Raw genomic sequence first — 26,897 nt, 5'->3', positions numbered from 1 at the left:
CTCAAACTACTGTGGAAGTTTAAAATACCTCAGGGAACGCACACTCCCAAAATACTTGCTTCTCTCCACTGGCTATAAAGGGAGCTTAGTTGAGATGGACACTGCAACACTGCTGACAGCTGTAATTAGATAAGATGAATCCCGTCTTTCTCTCCTCATTTCACAAGGCCACAGTTCTTCTAAGCATGTACGTAAAATTCTACTTAGACAATTAGATAAACTTCTGGTGCTACTTGAGAAGGTATGATTTGAATCAGCTTTTGGGACAATATGTCTGTTTTCTTCCTAAAATTCCAATTTAAGTAGTCTGAGTATGATCCTGCCCCTTAAACTTTTATTTGTTTAATGGAACGAGTATAATGTGAAATAATTTTATTTTAAATTATAGTAATTTTGTTTTAAATAGTTCGCTCGTCAGCGTGGTTCACTGTAAAGTCAATAAGTACAACAAGAAGGAAATAGGACAGAAAAATTTTACCAGACTGTGAAAAGGTTCTATAATGATAAGTGATATAATAATATTATAAGAAGTTAATAAATAAGTGATTTGGAAAGTTGATGCAAGTGAGGAGGAGCAATATAGGGACAAAGGACTGAGGAGGGAGTAGTAAAAGCAGGAAGAGAAGATGGAGAAGAGACAGTCACATCTCACTTTCTAGACAGCACCAAGTTGTTAAATCATCTCATCTCTGTGTGAAACTGCAGCCTCAGCATGCCTGTTTCAGTATCACATGTCCCCTCTAATATGTGTAAATACAGATGCGCAGATTTGTGTCTATACAAATGTAAATCATGTACCAACATAAATCTGTACATTTACAGACATCTAAATGGGACAAAGGCAGCCTATTACTTACTGTTGGTTGATATCACGTATAGTCTCGCCTATCTTAAGGATACAAGTTTGACTTCTAACATTATTTTTCTAGGGACACTCTTAAATATATATGTATGTGTGTGTGTGTATATATATATGTGTGTGTGTGTGTATACACACACACGCACAAAGTCTTCCTGTATTTGCTGCAGTCATCACAATTTGTCCCTTTGTAAACTACTTCCAATTATTTTGTCTGTTAGTAAGGGATGATCCTTGCAAGTTCTCATTTTGACATGTCTCTGTGGATGTTCTTATAAATATTTTAGCTGAGAGGATTTTAATATGGAAATTAGTTCCAAACTGAAAATTATGGTCCTGTGTTTTCTTTAGCTCCTAACTCAAAGACTTGTTATGGAAGCTTGGTAAATGTTTGTACAATATTTCCAAAAGAAGAAAATTCATTAAAAGTATGAATACTTCTGTGGTTAGATGAATACAGAAATAGCAGAAGTATTCAAAACTGAGGAAAATTAAGTTTTGATAGAAAGCTTGTGTGTGTGTTTTTAATCTTAACTAGTTATTACAGAGGGTTTTTTTTCAAATCTCATTTTATTTTGTTTACACTTGATTCAGTTTATTTTATTTATTATTTTGTTATTTTCTGGAACAAATATCATCAAGGTTAAACCAAGCATATATTGCTGTTTGGCTGAACACAAAATGAGAAAAATAGCTAAAATAGACAGAAGGATGAGGGTAAATGAATTGACCAAAAAAAAAAAAAAAAAAAAAACCCCAACTCCAAAAAGCACAGATTTTATTTACCTTAATTCTTTCCTGCATTTTCAATTTCAGGAGAATGAAGTAACAGTAGTCTTCTATGATAAGAACAGATCATGTTTTGTTTATAGTCAAAATACTGTCAACAACCCTATAAAGGAAAAAGCTTTGGTTTACTTGTTCACATAAATACATTAATTGATTTCCTTTTTCATCAAATCCATAATCAAAACCAGATTCTTTTTTATTTCTGTAGATATTTCTCTTAATTAAGTGTAAAATTATGTTATAAAACCTGAACTTCAAGTTAAACAATATTTCCTAACTACTAAAAAATTTAGCGGGACACAAAAATATTTTAGAGGCAAACCTGTTATCAACCATTTTAATAAAACCTGTCACAATCCCTTGATAGTGCAATGGAGATTTCAAAGGATTTTGTGTCTATATGTGACATATATTAGATAAGGAACGCATCACTCCTATGGAAAAGGTAGACATTCCTAGGACTTCCTGCGCCTGCTGCCTGTCACAGCACCTCAAGAGATACATGGATACAAAGAGATACAGTAGATTACTGTCTGTGTGAGGATATTATAGAATATGAAGCAAAATAAAAACACGAAAAAAAGTAATAAAACATGATAAAAGGTTATTTACTCTTCACAGTAGTAAACAGCAAGAGAGCCTCCCCTGCTAGCTGTGATTCTGCTGCAGCCAGGCTATCTTCACACCTAGAAGGAGAGTAGCTGGCACAGTGATATTCTGATTATTTCTTGCGAGTTTATCAGCAGAAGTATAATACAACACTAATGCAACTCTATAGCTTAGGAAACCTGGTCATGTATCTCTTTGAGGTGCTGTGACAGGCAGCAGGCGCAGGAAGTCCTAGGAATGTCTACCTTTTCCATAGGCAGTGCCAAACCTAGTACTTGGAAGCGAGAGACAAGGTTCCCTGTGCAAGCTGCATTTTCGGCCCTCAGGTGCTTGCTTTAGTACACAATTTTATTTGAAAAATGATGTTCTATTTGTTTGTTTGTTTGTTTTCCCATGGGATTGCTCTTAAACGGGTCACTAGATGATTGATACTCAATGAATGAACATTTTATGTTTCCTTTAATCTTCTTCATTCAGTGCCTGGCCTCGAATATTGTTTATCACACAACATTCAAACCAGTTGCTTCTCAAAGTGACAACCATTTTTAACCCCCTGATCTTAGAGGCTAAGAGCCTAACTGACATGAGTAGTAGAGACTCAACACTTCTGCTAATCGGATCAAGTATTTCCAGCAAATGCCCAAATGACACAGAATATATGCTTATGAAAAGCTTGATGAATATAATTTAGATTAGATATTAGTCTTTCTATCCAAGACAGGCTATCACATGCTAGGCCTTAGAATCAGCTTCTCAAAAATGTAGCATTGTTCTTTTCACAGCAGAGAGGGGAAAATACAGGAATTTAAATGTATCTGGAGAGTGTGATTTCTTTTGTTTTATTCCCCTAGCAATAAATGTCTTCCATTGAAAAGAGCTGAAGAAGACTTTCAAAGTTCTTTTATGATAGCTTTGGATAAATCCTCAATCAAGATCATTATATGAAAGTTTCTAAGGAGAACTGTGATATTAGAAAATGTGGCCCTTTGCTTTACCTGAATAATCCCTGTCTGATATTAAGGAGCTGCAAGTCTTCAGGCTTCATCTCATTTCAGACTTAAAATGTCTTTAACCTCTTCCGAAGAGAATTACATTCAGATCAGATAGGGGTTTAGATAAGACTTTGCTTTAGTTGCACCAGATTTATAGTTGAAATTATATTGAAATATATTGTGTATGCAGCAATTCTACACTGTACCCACAGACTCTTAGATTTGCCCTTCCTGGAAGCTCTGCTGTTGTCTGTCGGGAAGTCCTACCTGCACATGATGAATGCCACCAAGTGAAATTCTTTATGTAAGGGTGCTCCCTTCTGTGTATGTGTTGTGTTTGCTCAGCAGGGCTCTACAGCCTCACCCTGCATTTGGGAGCTGCTGTCATAGTTAAGAAAGGCCCACGTGTCATACGCTGCTTATAAGCTTGCTTTGCAAACCAGCTTTATGACTAAATTAGCCATGGAGTCATGTTTCAGCTGCTCACTGTCTTTAATTAAAGCAGAGATAGAAACGCCAGTCAAGAGTTAAGAACATATTCCTGTCTAGTATGCAGTGTCATAGAAATCTTATGGCTAAATTAGAACTGTGATAAAATGGGTTGCTTAAAATATTGTGTCAGTTTAATGATCATGTTGTCATTGTCTGTCTTAGGGTAACAGAAAGGTTTGGGGCTTTTTATCTGTAACTCATAGGGTTCATATAGATCTGAAGACATTTGTGTGCATGTGCGTTTTGGAAAACAGTTTGTCTATTAGAAATGTGGCTAATGAAAGATCTGCTTTGTATGTGCTTTTATAATGATGTTCTTTTACTCTTTTACTTCATGTACAGTCTAAATCATATAACAATTTAATATTTCAGCCAGGAGTCTCACAAACACTAAAATCCAGAGCTCTGCAAATGCAAGATATAACGTTACTACGTGTATATTTAATTTCAAAAAGGAAAACAAAAAGCACTGTTTCTAGAAGCTAAGTTCATGTATTTGGGGAAATGAATTATCAGTTCAGTAAGGTGAACTGCAGCCTAGATATAGTGAAAACTTTTTGATTTAGCATAGGTACATCTGTCACTAAGACATATCACCAGAAGGTATCATCCTTTTGGTAATCCACAAATGGTTTTATTTTTTCTTTTCTTTTTAGCTATATTATTCTAGTTCCTAAAGATACAGCCAAATTCTAAGTAGTATTGAAATAGACAATGCCAGTGCATACTTAGATATATTTAGAGTGCCTTCTCCAAGAAGTGTTTAAAATATACTCTTAAGTCATTTTAAATCATAGTTTATAGAAGAACTTCATTTGAGTGAGAATATTTTGACCAAGTCTTTTAAGAACTATTAAATACCTGTCCCAACATTTTGAAATATATAACTTCTCCTTTAAACAGTCCATCCCTTCCTTCAATCAAATCTGTTAAAATAACTGTATTTTGTTTTGTTTCAAATAGTAAACATTTTTGAAAGGGAGAAACTACACTTCTTGTAGTCCTCCAAAGTTATTCAAAAAGAAAAAAAAATCTAAATCTGAAAGTCAGAGTATAGCTATAAGAAAAAGCCACCTGGTAAACTGGGACATGAATGTACAGCACATCAGGTACTCCGTGGTAACTACTAGAGCATGTTCATACAAATGGTGTGGTGCACTGATAGACCATGGTACGACACACCGTGCTCCAAGGGCCTCTTGCCCGTATTATATGCACTCTTTCTTCATAATACCCATAATTAATGCAAGCTAGTTACCTTGCATTTGGTTCAGTTTAAACTTCTTTTTTTTTTGCTAATACAGAAAAAAAAATCAGCTATTGCAGGGTAGTTACATACCTATAAATTATCATTGAAAATAAACATTAATTATGGCCATAACCCTTATTTTTTCTTTCTTAAGGCCTAAGGTTTGGTTCCCTGTGAGGTAACTGAAACAGCAGGAAGCAGATGATAATGTTTTGTCATAATTTAATTTGGTTTTTTTGCTAATTGATTTGCCACACGCGTGTACACACACACACGCACACACACTCGCATGCATTGTTTTTCTACTTTAATTCACAAAAAAGTCATTTGAAAAGTTTGAGCATAAAATGGCTAGCTGTGAGGGAAAAAAAATTCTCACAGTATGATAGTTACTAAACCAATAATAAATTGAGACAAGATTCCAGTAAATTGCTGTTGTTAAATACATTGTAAAGAGAACAACAACATATTTTGGCTTTTCTTGGCTTTTTTTCTCTTTAAAGTAGTCTAAACGTGAATTTTTGCATGACTTACATTGGATACTGTTTTCCTCTTCCAGGTTGACTGGTATGAATCTACCTTCCCCTGTTATCAGCAGTAAGAACTGGTTACGACTCCATTTCACATCTGACAGTAATCACCGGCGGAAGGGATTTAATGCTCAGTTCCAAGGTAGGAAATATATAAATGCATCACAAAAGTCTTTTTTCTTTAAGCATAGCTGGAAGTGATGGTGGTAGAAATTTGTATTTAAGTACCAGGGACATGTTGCAAAGAGCTGACAGCTGTACTACTACTACTCTTACACTGAGTAGCTGTTATCAATGTGTGATCAGGCATCTTTAGAGATTTACTTTTGACAAAAGTATATGTGCTTCCTATATCAGTTACTCAAACTATGTACTTGCTTTCTTGCTTTTTCTGTAATAAATTGTTTTGCATTCAGTCAAGTCTTTTCTTTAAAAACATGCCTGAAATTCAACTTGCAGAAAGTCTATTCCATGCATAGGCATGCCCCTCGCAAAATGTTTTCTTCCTTCATTATTCTTAATCAAGCTCTTATCCTGAAGCTACATTCATCACTAGGAAATTTAACTCCTCCTTAGCACAGCATAAACCAAGCATCAGGCTCCTGCATAGATTTACATATACAAGTTTAAAGGAAGACAAGAGGATGTCAATGTTGCTGTCACTTGCTGCTTACATTCACTTAGATATTCATTAAAATGCAGGGGTTTTTAAAATGGAATCTTTATTGATTTTTGTACTTCATAAGTCATCATTCAAGATCGAAGACATTGCAGTTATTACATTGAAAACAGAAGAGCTCTGGAAGTCAAAAATGCACTCAGTTTCTTACTTCATCTGTGCTTTTAAATTCTGTACTTATATCAGCTGTTTCAACATTTTACCCCACATACCAAAAGCATATTCAGCTTCTTACTGTGATTAAGCCATTTATGAGTTTAAAACTTCCTTTTTTTCCACACACTATAGGGCCTGTATCATTTTAGAAATACAAAACACACTGCAACAACCATATATTTCTGGTGACTATATGACATACGTACAGAAACATTTAACATACATAGTCCTTTTTTTTCTTTAAAACAATGCTGGTGATTATATTTAAAAATAAATATCTGTCCAATTCCATATTATGTTGGCAGTTCAAGGTGGGTATGTATTTTGTGATCTCTTGCACTTATAGCTTATTTGTACGAAGTTTACTGAGGATATATAATACCACTGTTGACAACTATGAGTTTAAATGCGCTACTTTATCTTAGTTCTGTGTCTTAGACCTATAACCAGAGGTAACAAAAACAATGTGGCTTATTCTGTTGATACACCAGAAAATTAGGAACCAATGGAATAACAGAGGAAAGTTGGGGACACAGTAATGAACACTGGATCTTGGCTGATGTCTTTCAGGGCGTCTAGGACTCCTCTTTCTTAGGCTCCTTTGACTACTTTCTTCTTTTGCTTCTTAGAAATAATGTTCCCTTTAAAATCAGTCCGTGTTGCCTTTTTGTGCTTGTTTGGCTTTTTCATTCCTAAATTGATTTGTGTGTGTGTGGTAAAGCTGTATGATCAGGCTGCACAGCCATAGCAGCCTCCATTGTTTTGGGGGAACTAAGGTAGTCAACAATTCTGATTGTCCTTTGCAGACCTTAGATACTAATTGAAAGGAGCCTGTTGCACCTTTCCAGATGGTGAGTTATTACATGCTAGGGTCCTGGTAGCAAAAACACTTTTTTAATAGATTTCAGGATATAAATGTTATTTACACAACAAAATTACAAAAAGATGTTCCTCAAAAGGTTGTAGCTTGTGCCTTTAGAGACTGCATCATAATGCTGCACCTTGTAAGTATATAATAAAATTTCCAAATACTGAATACCCAACTTTACAAATGTATTATATGTTTAGTATTTTTAATACCAGTCTATTTGTTTTGATCTTGCACGTCTGTTGTGTTTTCATTGTGAATTAGGATGAGGACTGGAACTCCTCAGTCCTGGAAGTCATTGCAGGTAATGGTCCCTCCTCTAGGCATATTATAAAAGAGTTATTCAACCTTTCTGTTCACATTCAGACAGCAGCTGCTTCTGGCCCTGCTCAGTTTGCATCACTTGGGCAAATACAAAAGAATGCCTACTTTATATATGTCTCTGAACTGTTATTTCATTAGTATTAAAGCTTCTTTGGAAATGTTTGTACTTTGAAAAATGTATTTGTAATATGAAATTTAATCACTTCTGTGGAAGAACAAGCATATAATAACAAATTATAAACTTAATGGACTTAAGTGACAGACTGATAAAAGCCAGACATATGCAGGTTTAACATGGTTGAAAGACAGACTGAAGAAGATTAAAGTGCCATTATTTGCTGTGCTATTTTGGGCTGCCTTTGGAAATAAGATATTTAATCTCGAGACTTAAGCTTTGTTTCCAAAAAGTAGTAATCCTCAAATGAATGGAAAATGAAATAGTACCTATTGTTGCCTACTCTTTTGAGACTCTAAGTTCAGTTCTAGGTTAGAGCTGGCCACCGTATGCCTGTGGAGCTAAAATTGTTCCATTTGTTGGAGCTCATCAGATTTATCACAAGATAATAAATCCCAGATAATACTCAGTAACAATAATATACGCCAAGCCCATTGTTATTTCATTTGATTGTCTAGTTGTGACATTACTTCAGTTGCTGGGGGGGGGGGGGAGGGGGGGAAAGAAAGCTGAAAAGTGAAGTGCCGGCTAATCCGGCACAGTCCCCAGCTGCTCTTCCCCTCCACCCCATGGTGAGTCCCGTGCCCCGCGGCAGTCCCCCGTTCAGAGCGTGAGGCGACGTTTTCCTTTCTGCAGGAAGAATTTGGTTTTCAGAGTTTTTTTATGGTTAGCAAAATTGGCTGGACAAGCAAATTCACTATGCATAGTTTTATATCTAATTGGTAGTTCCAATATTTTAATAAAATAAATTCTAATAATTCTGTTTGTCAGTTCAAAAAGCAAAGGAAAGAAAATGAAATGTTTTGGGTTATTTGCTTAAATTAACTTTGGTTGATTGGGAAAGGCTATGTTGCAGCAATAATGTAGCCAGAATAACAAGATAATAAATATGATGTAATTTGATATGAATTGAAGTGAATAATTAAAGTAATATATTAGAATTATATGCTTGAATACATTAACTAAATATAGTTTTTAAATGCTTGGCAAGAGGAATATATAAATAAAACCATGTAGTATAAAAGGTATACTTGGCTGGTGGGTCTTTGGACTTTTCCTTGAATCATCCTTATTGTCTCACTTCCCTCAGGGCAGACTAGAAGGTGAAAAGATGTTTGAAAAATGAACAGAAATAGTGTGAAGGGTTTTTTTTTCCTCCTGCCATTTTGTTTTGTATCTTGATCTTTTGATGTTGATTTTGGTACTAAAAAGGTTATGCCTCAATTTCTTAGTAGACCTGTGGTATTTTTGTGATACTTTCAGAGTATCCTGTCAGGAGCAGGCCTGGTTTAAAGGGTCTTGTCGAAGCTGGCCACTACCAGCAGAAATCACCATGCAACAAGTGCAGGCCTGCTTTGCCATGCCTGCGTCATGCCAGCAACCTATTTAGGTGAAATTCTGGTCTCATGGAAGTCAGCACCCTCAGTGGGTGTAGCTGGACTCCGTTCTTGGTCTCCCTTGTTCTGTGATGACACTGTCATAGATGAAAAAACATTACCTCCACTCACGTGTGGGCCTCTTTCATCTCACCCCTCTGCCCTCGCCTATGCTGATATGCAAAGCTTCTTCCCATAGCTTCAGTGGGAATTGCAAAGTATGTAATTTGGGTTATGCTTGTGCTTCAAAAATACGTTAAAAAACCAACAGAGGTCAACTAATGCTAACAGTCTCTCTATAACATGAAGGAAAATGTTTTGTGTTAGTTAATTCATTTCCAGGTGTACCACTTCCTAGCAACGAAGGTTATCAATATGAAACAGAATGACTTAATAGATTTGGGAATGAGTCCCATGGCTTTGCACATTTACAGCAAGTATAGGACAGTTGCTTAAGTTTCATGTATTTACAAAACACTACAAGGGTGTTTATATAGATATAATATTTTATATATATAAAGGTTTTTATCTGAAGAGAAAAAAATCATAATATTTTTTCCTATGTTATTGAAAACTAATCTGCTTAAATTACCTATTTATTTCAACATTCCTAGAAAGAGAATAAAATAAAAAAGAAAGTTTTCCAAAGCAAAATCTGGTTAATGGGTATATTCCACTTTCTATGGCAAAATTCTGATCTCTGTGGCAGAGTGTTTCAAATTAAGTATGCTGTTTTTGGCAAGTTAGCAGAAAGGTTCAAAGAGGTATTAGACATTTTGATCATTATGCACCAGAAGTTATCTGTCTGCTCTGTTTGATTACCTTGAATAATTCAGGATTTAGCAAATAGATAATCCTGAAGTCAAACAATGAATATAATAGAGGCTGCTGTAATAAATCTGTACTAATGGAAAACCATGAGTGAAATAATGTATAATAAACTCCTAGGTAAAGTAGATCTTTTCAAAGATTTTTTATAATTCAGCGAGTCTTCATATGAGTACGTATCTATGTATCTATCTTTCCTACACATTATTTAAACTATTAGAATTGGTGTTTGAAATAACGTGGAAGAATTTATGGTATTTCCTCAGTAGATGCAGACATGGTACTTTTAATCAGGCATTTCAATGAATATTGCCATTCATATCAGAGTAAATTTAGAAAAGAAAATTCGTAAAAGCAATTAATAAAGTCAAAAAGCTAAAAGAGGTAATTTTCTTCTAGCTCTCAAGTGATACTGCATATCACCTCCCATTAAATTGTACTGAGAGAATAACTTGTGTTTTGTTGAAGTGTATTATCAGGAAAGCAATCCAATCTTGATATGAAAACACAAACAAGTAGATAATCCACCATGTCTCCTGACTGTTCTTTTCTGTGGTTAATACCATCACTGTTAAAAATGTGTGCCTGACTTCTCAATTGTATTAGTCTAGCTTAATCTTTTTGTGTCCAGTAGTGAGGGCATATTTTCCTTCAACAAAGTAAAAGGCCTTTTGTTACTCAGTAATTCCCGTCTTTGAAGCACTGTCGCCTCTCAATCTTATAGATAAGCTAAGTAGGTTGAGCTCTTTAAATCTCTCCTTCAAAGTAACTTTCACCAGTGTCTACATTTACTTCATTGTGGATTGGCGTTATTTGAAAGTTCCAGTGAACACTCACGTGATTTTAGACATCTAGATGTCTTTAAAAATCTGATTTCAATTACCATATATTATTTTACAGAACATCTTTGCTGCTTTTTGTAGCGCATTCAGTTTTTAATCATCTACCAGTTGTAATTAATACATTTGGCTGCTCTTCCATAAAAAATTGCACTTGACAGCTTTCTGCATCAGTCCTTTACGTTAGTACATTACTGTCTTTTGTTTACCCTTACTAATATTATGTGGATACTTTTTGATGAAGGTGAGATGACATGATAATAGTAATACAATTCAACATGCTTATAGCTAAAACTGAACCTACAGATAAAACTACATTTCTGCATATTTATTTTCTTCCTACTGCTAGTTTCTTTAAAATAAATCATGAGCACTTAGGAGCTTATTTAGTTAAGTCATGTTAAACCCTATGATACATGTCTTAGGAGCATACATACTTTATTTTCTTAACTGTATCAGTATGTCTGCCATGACTGCTGTAGGTAGACTATGCTTGTTAATTTGCCTTTACTCTTTTCTTCCCTTTATTTCTTGCTCTTGTTAAAGTCTGTCACACTGTGTGCTTTTTCCCTACTTTGGCATTACAATAGCAGATTTCCTCACGTTCTATAGTACAGGCATTGCGGTATTTTGAGGGTCCTTTCTTTTGACTTGTTTGGTAAGTGTGTATTAAACTATTTGCACAGAACTTTAGTTGTGTGTAATTGATTTACATGCAATAATCGATTTACATTTAAAGAAGGCTTGGTGCAGTTCTGGGGTAGAATCTGTACAAGTCTACAGTGAGATAAGTTCTTGGAGAATGTTTGTTTATTAAGTAGGAATGAATAGGTCTTGCTTCTATTATTAAAAATAAGGTTCATTTGCCCTAAGCTTCGTAAGTGACTGTTGATTTCAAATAACTACATTTTTGGAAATTAACTTAAACATCCAGACTGGTTTTCAGTCTGTCTCAAAATCTGAATCCCTTAATGTATCTTACACTGGCATCTGAGAATTTAAAATACCCGGTATTATTAGTCACTGGGTTGTGCTTGCTTGTTTCTCAATTTATGTTATTTGATCAAAAAGGAGAATCTAATCTAATAAAAAGTATAAGAATGAAATCAATATTTGATATCTCATTCTCTCTCACATTGAATATATATTTAGCCTCTCTGAAAACAGCTTTGTTTGATTTTTTTGTGTGTCCTGCACTAAACTTGTTGTTTGTCCCTGTACTAAAATTATAAGACATCCTTTATTAGCTTAATATTAGCCTAGACCACATGATAAGGATAGAGCCAGAGAAACCATTCAGACTCTTTCTTTGTTAATGTGGCATGTATAGCTTTTAAGAACAAGCTTGTTAAAATAGCTGCTCCCGTAACATCTCTTTAAAGTCTTTAATCAAAGTATTTTGCCATATTTACTGAGCACATCCTTAAGCTAAAGCCATCTCAGTTCCTCTCATTTATAGTCTTGAAGCTTTTTCTTTTTTTCAGTGTTCAACACTATTAAAAATTTTTGGATATATTTTTAAAGCTTTATGCCATTTCATAAAGGCATGCACGTTCTTGAGAGAGCTTGGCTATCTTCTGGTACATTTTGGTATTACAACGGTTTTTTTTTTTTCCTTCAAATGTAAAGCAAGGTGCAAAAGTTGACTTACAGTGACAGAGAAAACATATTTATCCAAAAGAAGTTATCAAGATTGATCCCTAGGAAAAAGCTATGGTCTCAAGATTTTCAGTCCAAAGTTTAGATGTACTTTCTCAGAGCCAACATGGAGGAGATGGTTGATAAAGCCTCAGACTGCACACAGATTTTTCTTAATGCAAGGACATTTTATTAAAATGTCATACTACTAAGTCATCTTATATGAGCATATTATGAACTCATGATTTGGGGGCACTTTCAGAACAAACAAGATTATTAAAGGTGGCTTATTAAAGGTGGAAACTTGTATTATTTCCATGCAGGGTGCTGCAGATACTACAGGCTTTTTGAGTTTCTAGTAAAGTTTCTGTGTTGCTAAAAAGGCTGAAGCGTAGCTGCTTCATAATGTGAACTTAAGCAGATGCTGCTGTGGTAGCATGTGTTCATTAGTCCACTTTTTTTGTCATCATGTATCCTCACTAGAACTATTCAAAATACTGCATTTATGGTTAAAAAGAAAGGTATCATTTTGGTACACATTTTTATACATAACATTTTTTCCTCCTATTACCTGCAAAAAAAAAAGTAATTAAAGTTACACATTGAAAATATCAAAATATTTTAAGTTCCAAAACAAGTAACATTCCCCCAGTTGATGCTGATTGTCAAGAATCATGTCATGCTCAGTCAACAGCCAGGTCTTGCACAGTCCTTATTCCAAGGCAGCACTGTGCCAGGGCTACCCGTCTTCTAAGGGAATTGTTTTCCATGCTGTGATGATGCAATGAAACTGATATGCCTTCAATGAACTAGTATTTTCCCATGCAAAAATACAGCTTTGGAAAATGTCTAAGAAACTATAGTTCTTACAAATACTCTAAAATCAGCTAGTAGCAGTATAGGAGGACAGCAGAACATGGAGCTAAGATTTTAAAATAAGAGCATTTACACAAGTGATGGAGGTAGGCAAATTAAATTAGGGTTTTCAAGGAAACATGCATAACCTACACACATAGTTGTAAATACAAAACCAGTTAGGCTGATTGTTTTATATTTTCTGCGGCCTGGAACAACACACATGGTCAGTTTTGCATTAGAAGAGGTAAGAAACATCAAATAATAGGGTGTCAGAGTTACCACACCTACAGCTTCTGCATCATATACCACGTGAGAGTTCAGTCCATTCAAGTTCAGCTGGATGATTGAAAATATTCAAATTATTAGTTTAAGAGCTGTGTTTTAGAGATGTTTTCAGTCCAGACTACAGATTTCATATCTCTAAAAAACCTGACAAGGTGGTCGAATATTGACTTCAGAATAGGAATTTCTGATGACTGTTAGAACACTGATTATCCCACTGGGTGGTACCACAGAAACGTTATTGAAGAAAACCCTTGGAGCGCTGAGGAGATTAGCTGAATATAGGAACTTTTGACAGCTGTGTTTGAAAGACTGGAAGTGCCATTCAAACAAGGAACTGATCAGACTTCATTTATGACTTCTTTTTCAGAGACAATCCATACATACTACACAATGTGCACAGTGATAATAAGTATTTACTGCAAAAACTGTGTTGATACTATTTTCCAGAACTGTGGATACTTGCAGACTTGATGTCTGCTGAACTTATTTTATTATGATATATCTCATATTGATAGCACAACAGAGCTAAGGCAGTCTGTCAGGGCAAGTGGCCAGCTAAGTGACATGCAGAAGGTTAATGGAAAAAAAAAGACTGTGCTTCATTTTGAATTTTCAGATTTTGTGTCACTTGTACGCATAGAAAGAGAAAGATTTCTGTTAGAATCTGCTATGACACCCATTCATCTTGGGGCCGTGCCATTTGTTTGCTCGTACCGCATGCAGAGATTTCCAGCACAGGGAGCAGGCAGAAGGTCAGATAGTGGCAGGCAGCTGGATTGATGGAACAAGGAGGCTAACTGATCATGATCAAAAACCTACAGCTTTTACAGGTAACCATGTAGCAGAAACATCTACTCCTGCTGTGAAACTCTCTCTGGAGTTGTAATACTGATTATTAGGGAAGATTTTGAAAGCCGTTAATGAGAGAAAACCCAGGATATTAAACTGAATATTCTTCAGGTAATAGCATTGTTCTTCAGGAATAGCATATTCTTCTTCTAGCAGAGGGCTGGATTATTCAAGTGACTTAGCTCAAACTTCAGATTGTACGGAAGATTGTGATGCCTCCGAGAAAGTCAAGGAGAGGATAGCTGAGTGTCAGGAAGCAAAGTTTGCAAGGATCTTCCTATGTTATCAAGCCTTGTTTTAGCAGAGGATTTATCATAGAATTCCCTTCATAAACTTAATTCATGGACACAAGTACTCAAGCAAGAAACCGTTTTCAAGATGATTGCTGAACACTATTTTATAATTATAGAGATGGTAGATGGAAGTGTAATGGGTGCATTAGAACAACAGGCTCATTCTTCCCAAAGTTCCTGATTCCATGAGGAAAGAATTTCATGTTTGTTTTGATGTATATAAGAAATATATTGGCTCAAAACATTCTTCAGATTGGTAGAGTGAAAGGTGTACAATTTAGCTTTAGATATAGGTAATTTCATTGCAGTCTTGGAGCTTGAGATCAGGGACATGACATCATTTGGCCAGCAATAAAGCTCTCCCTGTTGAGAATTTATTTAAGTGAGATTTGTCAAGAATGCTTATGTGAGGAGGGAAAAAGCTTCTTTTCTGAAGACTCTAAAGCTGAGTCTTCAGCTGGTAGAAGGATAAGGAAGAGAAATGATACTAATTGTGGTTATAGTAATAATGCTGGTAAGAGAAATAAGACATTGTGGAAACAGAGCTAGAAAGGAATTATTTCAAAGCTTGTTCTGCCACAGATAGCTTGACCAGGGCTTGCTATGCAGAATTCAGGATAATGTTTGATTTCTCAGAACAAGCTCAACAGATGTTAACAACAGACACCTGTTTGGAGATTTTTGTGACACTACAGTCAGGTAGAAAATCCTGGCAAAAATTAACAAACAAACAAAAATATCCACCAAAAAGAAAGATCGAAGCTATAGCATTTGAAAAGGGCAAAATCTGTGAAGTGCTATGACAATTGCACACTGGCAATTTTAAATTCCAAAGTCTGTTACTTAGGTCCAGTATTTTATTCCCATTGACCAGGAAGTTGAATAGTTACATGCTAAGTATTTGTGAAACACTTCTTGGAATATATGTATAGAAGAAACCAGCATGAGGAAAAGTGAAATAAGAGTCAAGAAAATACTTTGAAAAATACCCAGGCATGTTTTTGTCAGACTAGTTTTGTCAGACTATTTCTGTTTCTGGTTAAAAAAAAAAAAAAAAAAAAAAAAAAAAGAGTCAAAGTGAATGGAAAGATTGAGGATAGCTATTTTTTTCTTATTCTCATAGATACTAAAGTTTCCAAGGAATTCATGGTATGGCAGGTCATAGTGAGGCAGAAAAAAACCCTGGAGGCAGTTAATGATCTATTTTACTGGTCTCACGTGACGTGAGTGATAAGAAAGAAATGTTTGATCTATAAGCAAACTCGAGAGACAACACTAATGCCATGAAACCTGTGAATTGTAGATCATTTCCTCAATGCCAAAAGGTGGTAGTACTGCTGTAGATGACTCTTAAGAGAAGAACTCAGAACAATCAAGGGGCAGACAAAGCAAACAGAGCGCTTGATTGCACTCTACAATCTGAACCGAGAAAATAATTTTTTTTTCAAAACAAGAGTACCCAGCTTGAAGAAAGTCAGAGCAATGAGACTAAAGCAAAAGGAATTTGATGAGTTCTGCATTTTATTGAGATAAATTTGCTAATTCTCTCAGGAAAGTAACCCTATGAAGGTTATTGGAAATACTTCCCTGTTACTTATTGAACTCTGTAAAATATGTAGAACTAGATATAAGTGTGTGAAATAGATATCTCTTCCACTCTCTCTCAACATATAAAGTGTTGAAGATACTATTTCTTCTACTACAGCAAGAGGAAGGCTGGTATACTGGAAAAAAGGCAGAGTATTTAAATGTTACCTGATACAGTTGCTTGTGAGTCTCAATTTCTGTTTATGCAGCTAAGATCTTTTTCGCTTAAAATCTGAACGTGCAGAAATGTTTAAGTGCATTTCTTACAGTGTCACCAGGCCCAGAGCTGGGCAAGAAGGGCATAGCTTTCCTGCCTCCCTGCCTGTAATCACCAGGCTCTGGGAAATATGCTGTTCCCTTTCACCTTCAACTATCTGTACTTGGGAAAAATATGCAGCGAAAGGCAGCCAAGAGCTGAACTCAGCAGAGCAGCAGCAGAAGCAGCTTGAGGAAGTACCAGCGGATGATGTCAGAATATTTTAGCTTTGAATGGTAGCCAGTATTTAAGGCTTTGCAGGTGATTTCACATAGCAGGAAAACCTGGCAATATAATCAAGTATATGGGTAACTGGGAAAAAAGCAGTATGTCATCAAAGATGTACGCAAGGACTGTTGCAAGGAGCATAGTAGGAACAAAGAGCAGGAGTTGGCTTTCTTCTGGAATCATATCTGCTTTTCCAGCAACCACTTGCACAAAAAATGGAGCTTTATCTCTTTCTGTGTCTTGACTTACAACTGTATCCTTCTGCTGACATTCCTGAATTTTAGACTGGAAATATATCTGTATATTTACAGTACTACCACACAGATATTCCTGAGCTATAACTGCATAAGCTCTAAATGAGAAAAGATTACATCAAGCATAGTACTATGTCAACTGGGCATTCTGGTTCTAGTGTCTTATCTGACTTTGATATCCCTTATGTACTACACATCATATACCTGTTTTCATATATGCAGTTAAATGCAGTAATCAGTCAATTTCATATGCTTGGAAAAACCTCCTTGGTCTTAGCTTCTGCCTGGTTTTGTCATTCATCCAAGTGGCTTCAGGTTACAGGTTACTGTTATGAAATAGTAGAAAATAGGATTAAATACGTCTTGATAAGCTTACCCTATGTTAAAGAAGGACTGTTCTCATCAGACTTTAGTTTAGCATGCTCTCAAAAACTTTTAGTGATGAAGATTTCACAGCTCCTTTGGATAATTTATTCTAGGGCTTCATCATTCTTACTGTTAAAAAGCTTTTTTCTTGTGCAATTGAAGTCGCCCTGTAAATTACTTTTTTAGCCCTAGTGGAACTGAGAAATGTGTCTTTCCTCTTTGTGGTTATCTTAAATATGTTTAAAGTGTATCATATCTCTGCAAAAACTTCTCTAGATTAAATTATTTCTCAGTTATGCCCTACAAAAGGACAATTAATTGTGCTTCATACCATCTTCACTTCCATTTCCATTTTTCCATAATTTTCTTGCTACATATGTCAGCCACCTCCCCACATATGAAAGTACAACCAAAATTACACTTGTTTGGGAATAGGACTGCAAATTCTTGGTGCAAAGACTATCTGATAACCTGCATTTGTACAACATTTGGCATATGAAACTCATAGATCATTAGCCAAGCAATACTCAAAATAATTATGAAAAGACACCTTTTCTTGAAATTCATAGCCATCCTGAGAATATAGAACAAGCAGATATAAGCTATTTATATTATAAAACAGACATGACAAGCAAATATAAGCTTTTTGCATTGTAATACAGACAATTTGAAATTCATCTTCAACCAAAAATGAAAAGAAGTTCTCTCTAAAATCAGAAAATGTTTGCAGTGGAAGAAGCTTCATCTGGAGGGTGAACGTCTCCTATGCTCTTATTGTCTGTATAATTACTAGTAATTCATAATAATACTCAAAAACATATGAACAGGTTCTTCAAGGAAAACAACAAATACAGCCCTGTTGATATAGCCTTTGATTATCTCCAGCAGACACTGTTCCTCTAACCACTATAGTGATACAAGACCTGGTCAAGATTAGCATGTGAGCTTCTTGTCCCTTTCATGATAATACCTGAAAAGATGTATGTCTGTAATCCAGGCAATGCTATTGAAATCCAGCATTTGAGCTGATGCTTTTCAGCATGTTGCCCTACACTTGATTTAACTTCTTAAGCCCTTGTCCTGGCCAGAATTGTCTTGAACTTACTTTTTGGTTTCACTGATTTCAAACTATTTGTGTGCATAAATGGATGCATGAAAAGATTGTAAGACTGCATTTGATTTGCTTGTCATCTGTACTTACAGATATTTTTATAGACAAAATGAAACCAACCTTCAATGTATCAGCTATATGTGAGAAGATAAACTGGCTTTGCAAATTTTGTCCTAAATGCCTATTTCAAATTGATACTTGCTTTGCCTTTTTTTTTTTAACACAGTAATGTCACCCTGAGAACAGAAATAATAACAGCAAAGAACATTTCCTTTCAAAGTTACAAAAATCCATTTTTGTTATCTCACTCTTAATCTTGCTACTTCAAGACGTTTTTGCACTTCCTCATGAAATCCTATTGAATTTTCTAGCTATTTTTTCTTTTCTTTCAGTTCAGTACATTTTTTTTAAATTATAGTTTCTTAGAAAGCCCCAGCTCTTTGCATAAGAAAACAATAAAATAGTTCAGGGACATTCATAGTCTTTAGGACCCTACCAGTGAGTCATTTTAAGTAACCAGGTACATGAAGTTTATATAAGCAGCATGAGGAACATAAGGATTGCAGGCAGAATCTTACCCATCTTCAATATTATCGGATTAAAGTGTCTAGTTTTTGTTATTAGCTCTCTATCTGTGACTAAATCCTATTTTGATCTGATTTTCCCTAAAGTTGCACAACATGTTCAAACTTAACAGCACCATCATATCCTTGAAATCTCTCTATATCCTTTTTGTATCTTATATAAATTATATTCACTTATCTCTGCAGATGCATAATTTCAATTTAATATCAACTAGCTTTAGATTTGATTCTGTCATTTCTGAATGCTATTATGAGTAAGCCCTCTGTTTTCAGTACAGGAGAGTGTTTTTGCAAGAGTAGCATATTTTTCCTTACAAATTTGATGCTTCATTTGTGTTTGAGCTTTAGCTTGTTGGTTTGGAGTGGGGAAGGAGAGAAAGCAGAGCAGAAGGATTCCTAGAAATAAATTATTATTAAAAATGTTAGCCAAAATCTATGCTTCATTTCCTACTGCCCATGTGGAAAAGCTTCTGCGATTAAAGCTTCAGTACCATGCCTGGATGCTTACACTATACTTCAAATAGATGATATTAGTGGTATTTTATCAAACCTTACTGACTTACAAAAAGTAATATTAATCCCTTATTCAGTGACAACTTTTTTTCCATTGGCTTTTTAATTATAACATTTGGTTTAGCTGTTCCATCGAATTAGTTAAACTTGTGTCTGAGTTCACCAAGTCAGCAGCAAAGAGCATCAGACTTAAGAAACTCCTTTTATACATAGACATTGAAAAGGGACAGGAGTTAGTGGGAAGCTGCTGTTATTTCCTCTGGGAACTCACTGGAAATGACAATATTCTGCAGAAATTTTTGTTTTCAAATGTCATTCATACTCAAAGCACTTCTGAGTTTATTTGCTTTGCGGCTATTGCTTGATTTATCCAGGGATAGCTTTTATTAAAAAAGAGACATGTCTTTGGATAATTTGTGCAGTTTCTTTTCCAGTTATTTTCACATTTGAGTATAAATTTCTGAATGTGTAGGAAGTATATGTAATTGTGTATTATAATCTTCTTTGAAAAGGTTTTTATATTGATTTTTTTATTTCTAGTTTGATTTTTTTTTAATCTTTATTGAGTATTTTATTTGAGTTAGCACAAATTTTACCAGATGGAAGTAAAGACAAACACATTAGAAGGGTTTTCATTATGGTCCCAGCAAACAACGTTCTCTGAGAAAATTCAAAACAACTTCTAAATTTGAGAGGATACACTGCTGTCAGCACTCTGTAGGATCTCTCACAGTGTATTTTCAAATGTAAGTTCAAATAAGGATTAATTGCTCCAGAGAATGCAAGAACACAATAACCCACAGTAAGAAGTACTTCATAATTGTTAATAAATATCACAGAAAACTGGATTTCTTCCCTTGAAATTATATTTGAAGAACTTGCAGATGTTAAAAATATTTTTGTTAGCTTGCATGTTACTTTTGTTTTTAATCACTGATTCATTCAGAAGCACCTTCCAGTGTCAGACAAAAATTTTAATTGTAAATACATTGAATTTTCTTGAGAATTCTGGCAGCACTAAACTTTGTCTAGATTTCATATAGGTTGTCACCATTTTCAAGGTGCATGTGGTGATGAGGTGTGCAATGAAAAAAGTCTGTTTTGTCTTCTCCACATTAGACAACGAATGCAGATGAAACATCTTTGCTCCAAAATGTAGTTTAATACTTCAACCAATTAAGTAAACAGACTCTGGAAGAGAATTATCAGATATTAATATTTAAATATTGACATTACTTTTGGAAAGGTAAAACAAAACAAATATTTACAAAAAAATTATATATAGCCATTTAGGTTTAAAGTTATAAATTGTTAGGGTAGTGCTTTCAAAACGGCTTACATCCACAAAGCCTGATTCTCAGTTACTTTGTGCTTTATATAGCTATTTGCACGAGTGAAATATATGTATGTAAAAACTATAAATGCACATAGCATATTTGAAAGACTAACTGCTTAGAGCTTCTATTTATCCATGCATAATTGTTAAGAAAACTGTTTAAAACTAATGTAAAAAATCAAACCTTCAGATTTAATTCTCTTCAGCAATAGAGCAATTGGTAGAGCAATTTGAAATGCACCTGAGATTGGAAGGGCAGTTTTCAAAGAATAGGCCTTGGAAACAAAATTGGGGAAAATAAAAATAATTTTAGAACAGTCATTGCTATATGAATTGTAGGAAACCATCCCTGCTGTAATGAGCTGCTGCGTATAATTAATGTAAGCAGAAAAAGATGTAGAACATCCTCCTTTTGAATCACAGAGAAGTAGGAATATAGAGAAAGCATGATATTCTGAAGTGACTTATGCTCCAGAAAATAAAGCTGATATTATCAATGACTGTTTTCACTTTCAAAAATAACATATTCAAAACTGTCTTAACAATTTATGATACATGGATGTTTGTATATTAAGCAGAGTTTAATATTTTGTATTCTTTCTAAAAGAATACATACTAGAAATATATAAATATATAAACATTTATATATGTATGTTTCTCTAAGACAAAGCAGAAGAAAAAGACAACTATGTTTATTTGCTCAGACTTAATGAAAATATATCGAATGACAGATTTTCGAGGTCATAATACACCACAGTCTCTCCTGAACATGAGCAATGCTCCTCTAAATCTTCTTTCTAATGATTTAAACTCACTGAGTTCTTTAAATCTCATTCTAGTAGTGGACTCACTGAAACAGAATATAGAAACAATATAAGTTCCTCTTCTTTTTGCAGTACTTCTATACACAGTTACATAGCTGAGTAAAGGAAGAACATTTCATTTAAACAACTCTTTGCAGTATATTTATATTAAAAGATCAAATATATATGAATATTCTTCTTTGAGCTAAAAAGGTATTGTAATGCTTAGAATATGCTATATACTTGTTTGTTTTCAAAGCAAAAAATTGAAAATTTATATAAAATCATAAATGATTTTAATTAACAGTCATTTTTCTTAACAAATCAGGGTCTGGGGTATATAAATATTGTATAAAGAAGATGTATCCCCCCCGTATCTACATAGGTATAACTGAAATTAGAATCTGGCACCTTTTACTGTAAGGTGCATATGCCTCAAAATGTATTAGAACTATTTTAGAACAAAACTGTGATCTTACTGAATGATAAACAAAATCTTACACTACTCCTGTTCTAAGTAATCTAACAATTAATATAAAATTTGATATTTGTACCATTTTGATCGTAATATAAAACAACGCTGAGGATCATATACCCCTGATATTTCAGGAAGGACACGAAAGCAGACCACAGATTCCCAGTCTATGTGGAACTGGCCATAGCCTGACTATCCAAGCCGCTACCTTGCAAAAGCACTCAGCTGTGCTGAGAGGCTAATACTGCCGTGGGCAGCACAGAGTGTGTCTTTGAGTGCCCAGGTGGCCATCCCCAAGAGCTCCAGGCCCGAGGTTTCAAACTGAGCAATATCCATGTTCTATTGGTGGTCCTGGACTCCTGCCCTGAAAGACAGTGTTCGCCAAGGCTACACAGCTGTGCAAATACAGGATGAGTTTTCAAAAAAGTTCATCTTCCATATACTACAGAGGTATATATATTAGGACTATAGCAATGTCTAAAGGAAAGGATCATTGCTAAAGTAATGTGAACTCAAAGAGGAGAATTAATCTGCTGAATTAATTTTGGCCTATTTCTTCAATCCACAAGGACAAAATAAGAACATAAGAACAGCCACAAACATTCAGACAAAGGATCTGTCTAGGACAATGCCTGTCTCCATAAGTGGCCTGAAGTAGATGCCTGCAGAAAAGTAAGAACAGGGAAAAAATGGTGATATTTCCCTGATAATACATCTCCTATCACCAGATATTTCTAGCTGCAGGAATCTCCTGAATCTGATGTAGTCTGTCTGTTTACCTTCCACAGGGCTCTCGTCCAAGGGCTTGTGGAGTCATCCTTTGAAACTTTATAAACTTCTTGCATCCACGTTTGTCGATGTCTTTTGGCAAAGAGTTTCACACGTCTTTTACTTGCTGTATGAAGAACCACCTTCTTTTATTAGTTTGAGGACTTGTTAGCTTCACTTGTTGGCCCTGAGCTCTTAGAGCAAACAAGGCAGGGAACACTCAGGCCTTGTGCAATCTCTTGACCACACTCCTGCTCCTCTTTTACAACTCCACCGCCTTCCCCACAAGCCATTGCTTTCCAAAGCTGAAGAGTCCTAGCATACTCAGTCATCCCTCGGCAGGGAGCATTCAGTACCTTGGGAATCCCTATTATGCCTATCACCCTTCCTGAGTTCTTTTCCCCTTTCTATTTTAGCCTTCTTGAGCCTTTTCTGGTCCATGCAGGGACCAGAAATGTACACAATAGTCAAGTTATATGGTGAACTGCAAATTCATACAGTGATGTAATAATTTTACGACAATTTCTAACATCACATTTCGTTTTTTGAACCCTACAGAGCGTGCCTTTCCTAAATTCTAGGCTTTATTTCTGAGTAGTGATGATCAGCTCAGTCTCCATCATTTTAGATGTGAAAAGAGGACTATTCTTTCTAACATTTATCACTACTTTTTTCTACTCTGAATTTTGTTTGCCATTTTATTATCTGGTCAATGGGTCATAGAAGGTCTTTCTGCAGTTCTTCAGACCACAGTCTGTACACCAAACTTCTGACTGAAATTTATCAGAACTGTTATTTTTGAATATTTTTCTTAAACTCATTGCTTCTCTGAACATCCTCAACAATATTAGGTCCTGCTGTCCCAAACATACGCAGATGTTTTAAATATGTAAGATTCTTTTTGTTTTTATCTTAACTTCTCTTTAATGAACATAGATTATTTTGCAGTTATATTTGATACTTTAAATGTCATGGGAAAGAGAATACAAAGAATAAGCTTTCTGGGAAAACCATTTCAATGGCAGAGTGGTGGCAGACCTCAAATGTCTCAGACCATCTTCTTTTCAGATATGGATGTAGATTACTCCATTATTATTTTAAAATACTCAAAATTTTAAAATTTTGCTTACTGATTTTGTGGGAGTACTTAAATTTGATTTTTCATAAACACCAAATCTGAATGCAATATATGCCTATTATATATATATATACACAGAAATCTCTATGACTGGAGGTGACTTTCTCCTCCTTTTCTACAGTTTTTGTTTTTGCTTTTGCTGTTTGTTTATTTGTAAGTAAATTAGAAAATAATGCTCTTCCAGTAAAACCTCAAAGGGACTGCTCTTCTCATGTCTCAGTTAGTTGTATTTTAACTTATCCAATTGTTGTCCTCCTGTAGCCAACAGTTGAAATTTTATTCAGTGGGTCATTCTTTCTCAAAACATACTTTCTGCTAAATTGTCATAATCAGTTCAGTAAGCTAATTGTGCTTGGGGTAAAATGTATTTTCTTTTCACAGATTCAAATATATTAGAAACTTAAGAGCTTAATAGAAAATGTAATAGGTTTGCATGTTTACAAAGAATCCTTGCAAATTCAAAATTTCCTTTAACTTTTGTTATCCATTCAAAGAATACCAGGCATATATTCTCTTCATGGCTGGGTTTAATTTAGCTATAGTGCAAAGTTAAGGAATTCTGCAGATGCTTTCCACTAGACTGAAGAGACTGGACTTCTAGTGCTCAGCTCTGAGGTCCTCACTGAACTAGTGGTGCTAGAAGAGATTAGAAGATGGATACCCCATTTCCTAAAGAGTCTTGAGGGCACGACTCAGAAAAAAAACCAAAGTGAATTAAATTCATTTAGCCTAAATAAATATTTAAGAGAAGATAGCAGAAGGTTGTGCACATTCTTAAAAAGCAGTAATTTGAAAGGCAGAAAGTGCTGCTTATATTTGCTATTATTAACTTTAACCCATTCTTCTTTTTGTGCTATTAAATGGGAAATCATCTTGGCCATTAGGAAAATCTTTTCAATGAAAACACAATCAGGCAGTAGGAAAAAATGCCTGATACTGTAACTTTGGCACCTCAGAAGAGGTATTCAAATAGGATTTAAATGGTTATAAAAGGTGTGATTTAGAATACTTTTTTTTTATTTTAGAGAAGGGGTTGGACTTGTTCATTCAAGCCAGAGTGTACAGTGGTATCAATTTCTCTTTCAAGTAGTGAACAGATCATATTTTGCAGACTGTACCTGCTTAAAATAACAGCCATTTAACCTCATGGACCCAAAGGCTCAGACATACCAAAATTTGGCTGTTAAAGTTCTCCAGACTTCAAAGCTCAAGTCACCTACTGTTACTATTTAAACTGTAGGAATCTAGCTTCAGCCAGTGGTGTGTGTTTCTGTTACATTTCATGGAGAGAAAACACCTGTTTTCCAGGGTTAAGCACAAATATATGTGCACTGCCTAACATTTCACAACATACATAGAACAAAAAATACTTTCTGCAGTGCTTGCCCAATTTCAACACTTAAGAAATGCCTGCTTCACTTTGAGTTTACAAAAGCAGCAAAAATCCAAAAAAGAAACAAATACAATGTAATCACAATTTTAATGTGATATTTAAAGAACTGTTAACTTGCTCTTCCTACCACTTTACTACTTACAAGTATTTGCATACAGATAAGTTTATATTATAGCAAACATAAAATATATGCCATACATTGACAACAAGTATAGCTGATGATTGGTTGTATTAATTTGCATATTTATATGGCATGTGATGCAAATTATTGCTGTTTTAGAAGTGCTTGAGTTGATTTTTCTTTATGTTTTTATCTAGGATGAGTGTTTGCATCTTAAGATTATTAAATGCTACAAGCTCTAGAAATAATAATTACTATGAATCAAGGACCTACTTTTTATGTTTTTTCACTATTGACACGCATCGTGATGTCTTTGGCATTCTGATACACAGACAGAGTCAGTTATTAAGCTATTTTTCTACTGCTATTGTTTTTTGCACAATTGTCTAGGTTTGTTGCATATTTCTTTTGTATATATCTGATTTTATTTTTAATCGATCAAATTGTTCCTGAGCTGCCTAACTAGTGAATTTCTGATTAATTCTTCTTATATTTTTATGCTTTTCTCCTAGCGTTATAATTCTAATTCTACCCCATATGTTCCTTAGCACATGACTGTATTAGTTTCTTCCCATGTCTCCCCCTTTGTTTCTGAGACCACTCTGTTTAACTCTCTAAAGAGAAAAAAAATATTAAACAGTTATTAAACCTCTGATGGATCGGTTCTCTCTCATAAAACTTTGTATCTTTCAGAGCTCTTACTGTCTTTCTAAATACCATTGAAATTGCCCTGTAGATTCAAAACAGGTTAAGTAAACGAAACAGTGTAACATCGTGTGAGTATATGACATTAATCTCTTTAGGAAATTAAGGTTGTAAAAATGTTTAAAATTTTGCCTTATGCAGTTGTAAAAATAGGAAATCAATACAAGTAATTAGGACAGATTTTTGTTTTTGCTTGACTCTAAGGAACCTTAAATTCAAAATATTGTGAATGTGGATAATCTCAATTAAGGAGCTCAGCTTCTTCTGAAATGTAATAAATCACTATGTTTTTGCAAAAATTACTTCAGTTGTCATAGGGATTGCAATTAGTTCAATGTGTTTGTAGGACTCCTATGTTGCTTTGCATTGTTGACTGCTACATTTTCTTCTCTACATTGTTTAATAATAAATTATCTTGTTTTTGTTTGCTTGTTTTCACAGTGAAAAAAGCAATTGAACTGAAATCAAGAGGAGTCAAGATGTTGCCCAACAAAGAGAGTAACCACAAGAATTCTGTCTGTAAGTTGTTTATGCCATTATCTTTAGAGTGACTGCATGTATCTTCTTGAGT

At 34.8% G+C, this 26,897-nt stretch overlaps 1 protein-coding gene across 1 annotated transcript in view; it reads left to right on the top strand.

Moving 5' to 3' along the window:
* Window positions 1-26,897, top strand: part of CSMD1 (CUB and Sushi multiple domains 1) — a 1,240,345-nt gene that overhangs the window by 731,644 nt on the left and 481,804 nt on the right. Inside the window, exons 6-7 of the mRNA XM_026097018.2 lie at window positions 5,550-5,662; window positions 26,768-26,845. Coding sequence (XP_025952803.2) covers window positions 5,550-5,662; window positions 26,768-26,845 — 191 coding nt within the window. The remainder of the gene's footprint in view (window positions 1-5,549; window positions 5,663-26,767; window positions 26,846-26,897) is intronic.

The sequence above is a fragment of the Dromaius novaehollandiae genome, chromosome 3 (assembly GCF_036370855.1).
Source record: "Dromaius novaehollandiae isolate bDroNov1 chromosome 3, bDroNov1.hap1, whole genome shotgun sequence".
Lineage (NCBI taxonomy): Eukaryota > Metazoa > Chordata > Aves > Casuariiformes > Dromaiidae > Dromaius > Dromaius novaehollandiae.
The sequence above is the reverse complement of the archived record's forward strand: the minus strand, read 5'-3'. Positions and strand labels throughout refer to the sequence as shown.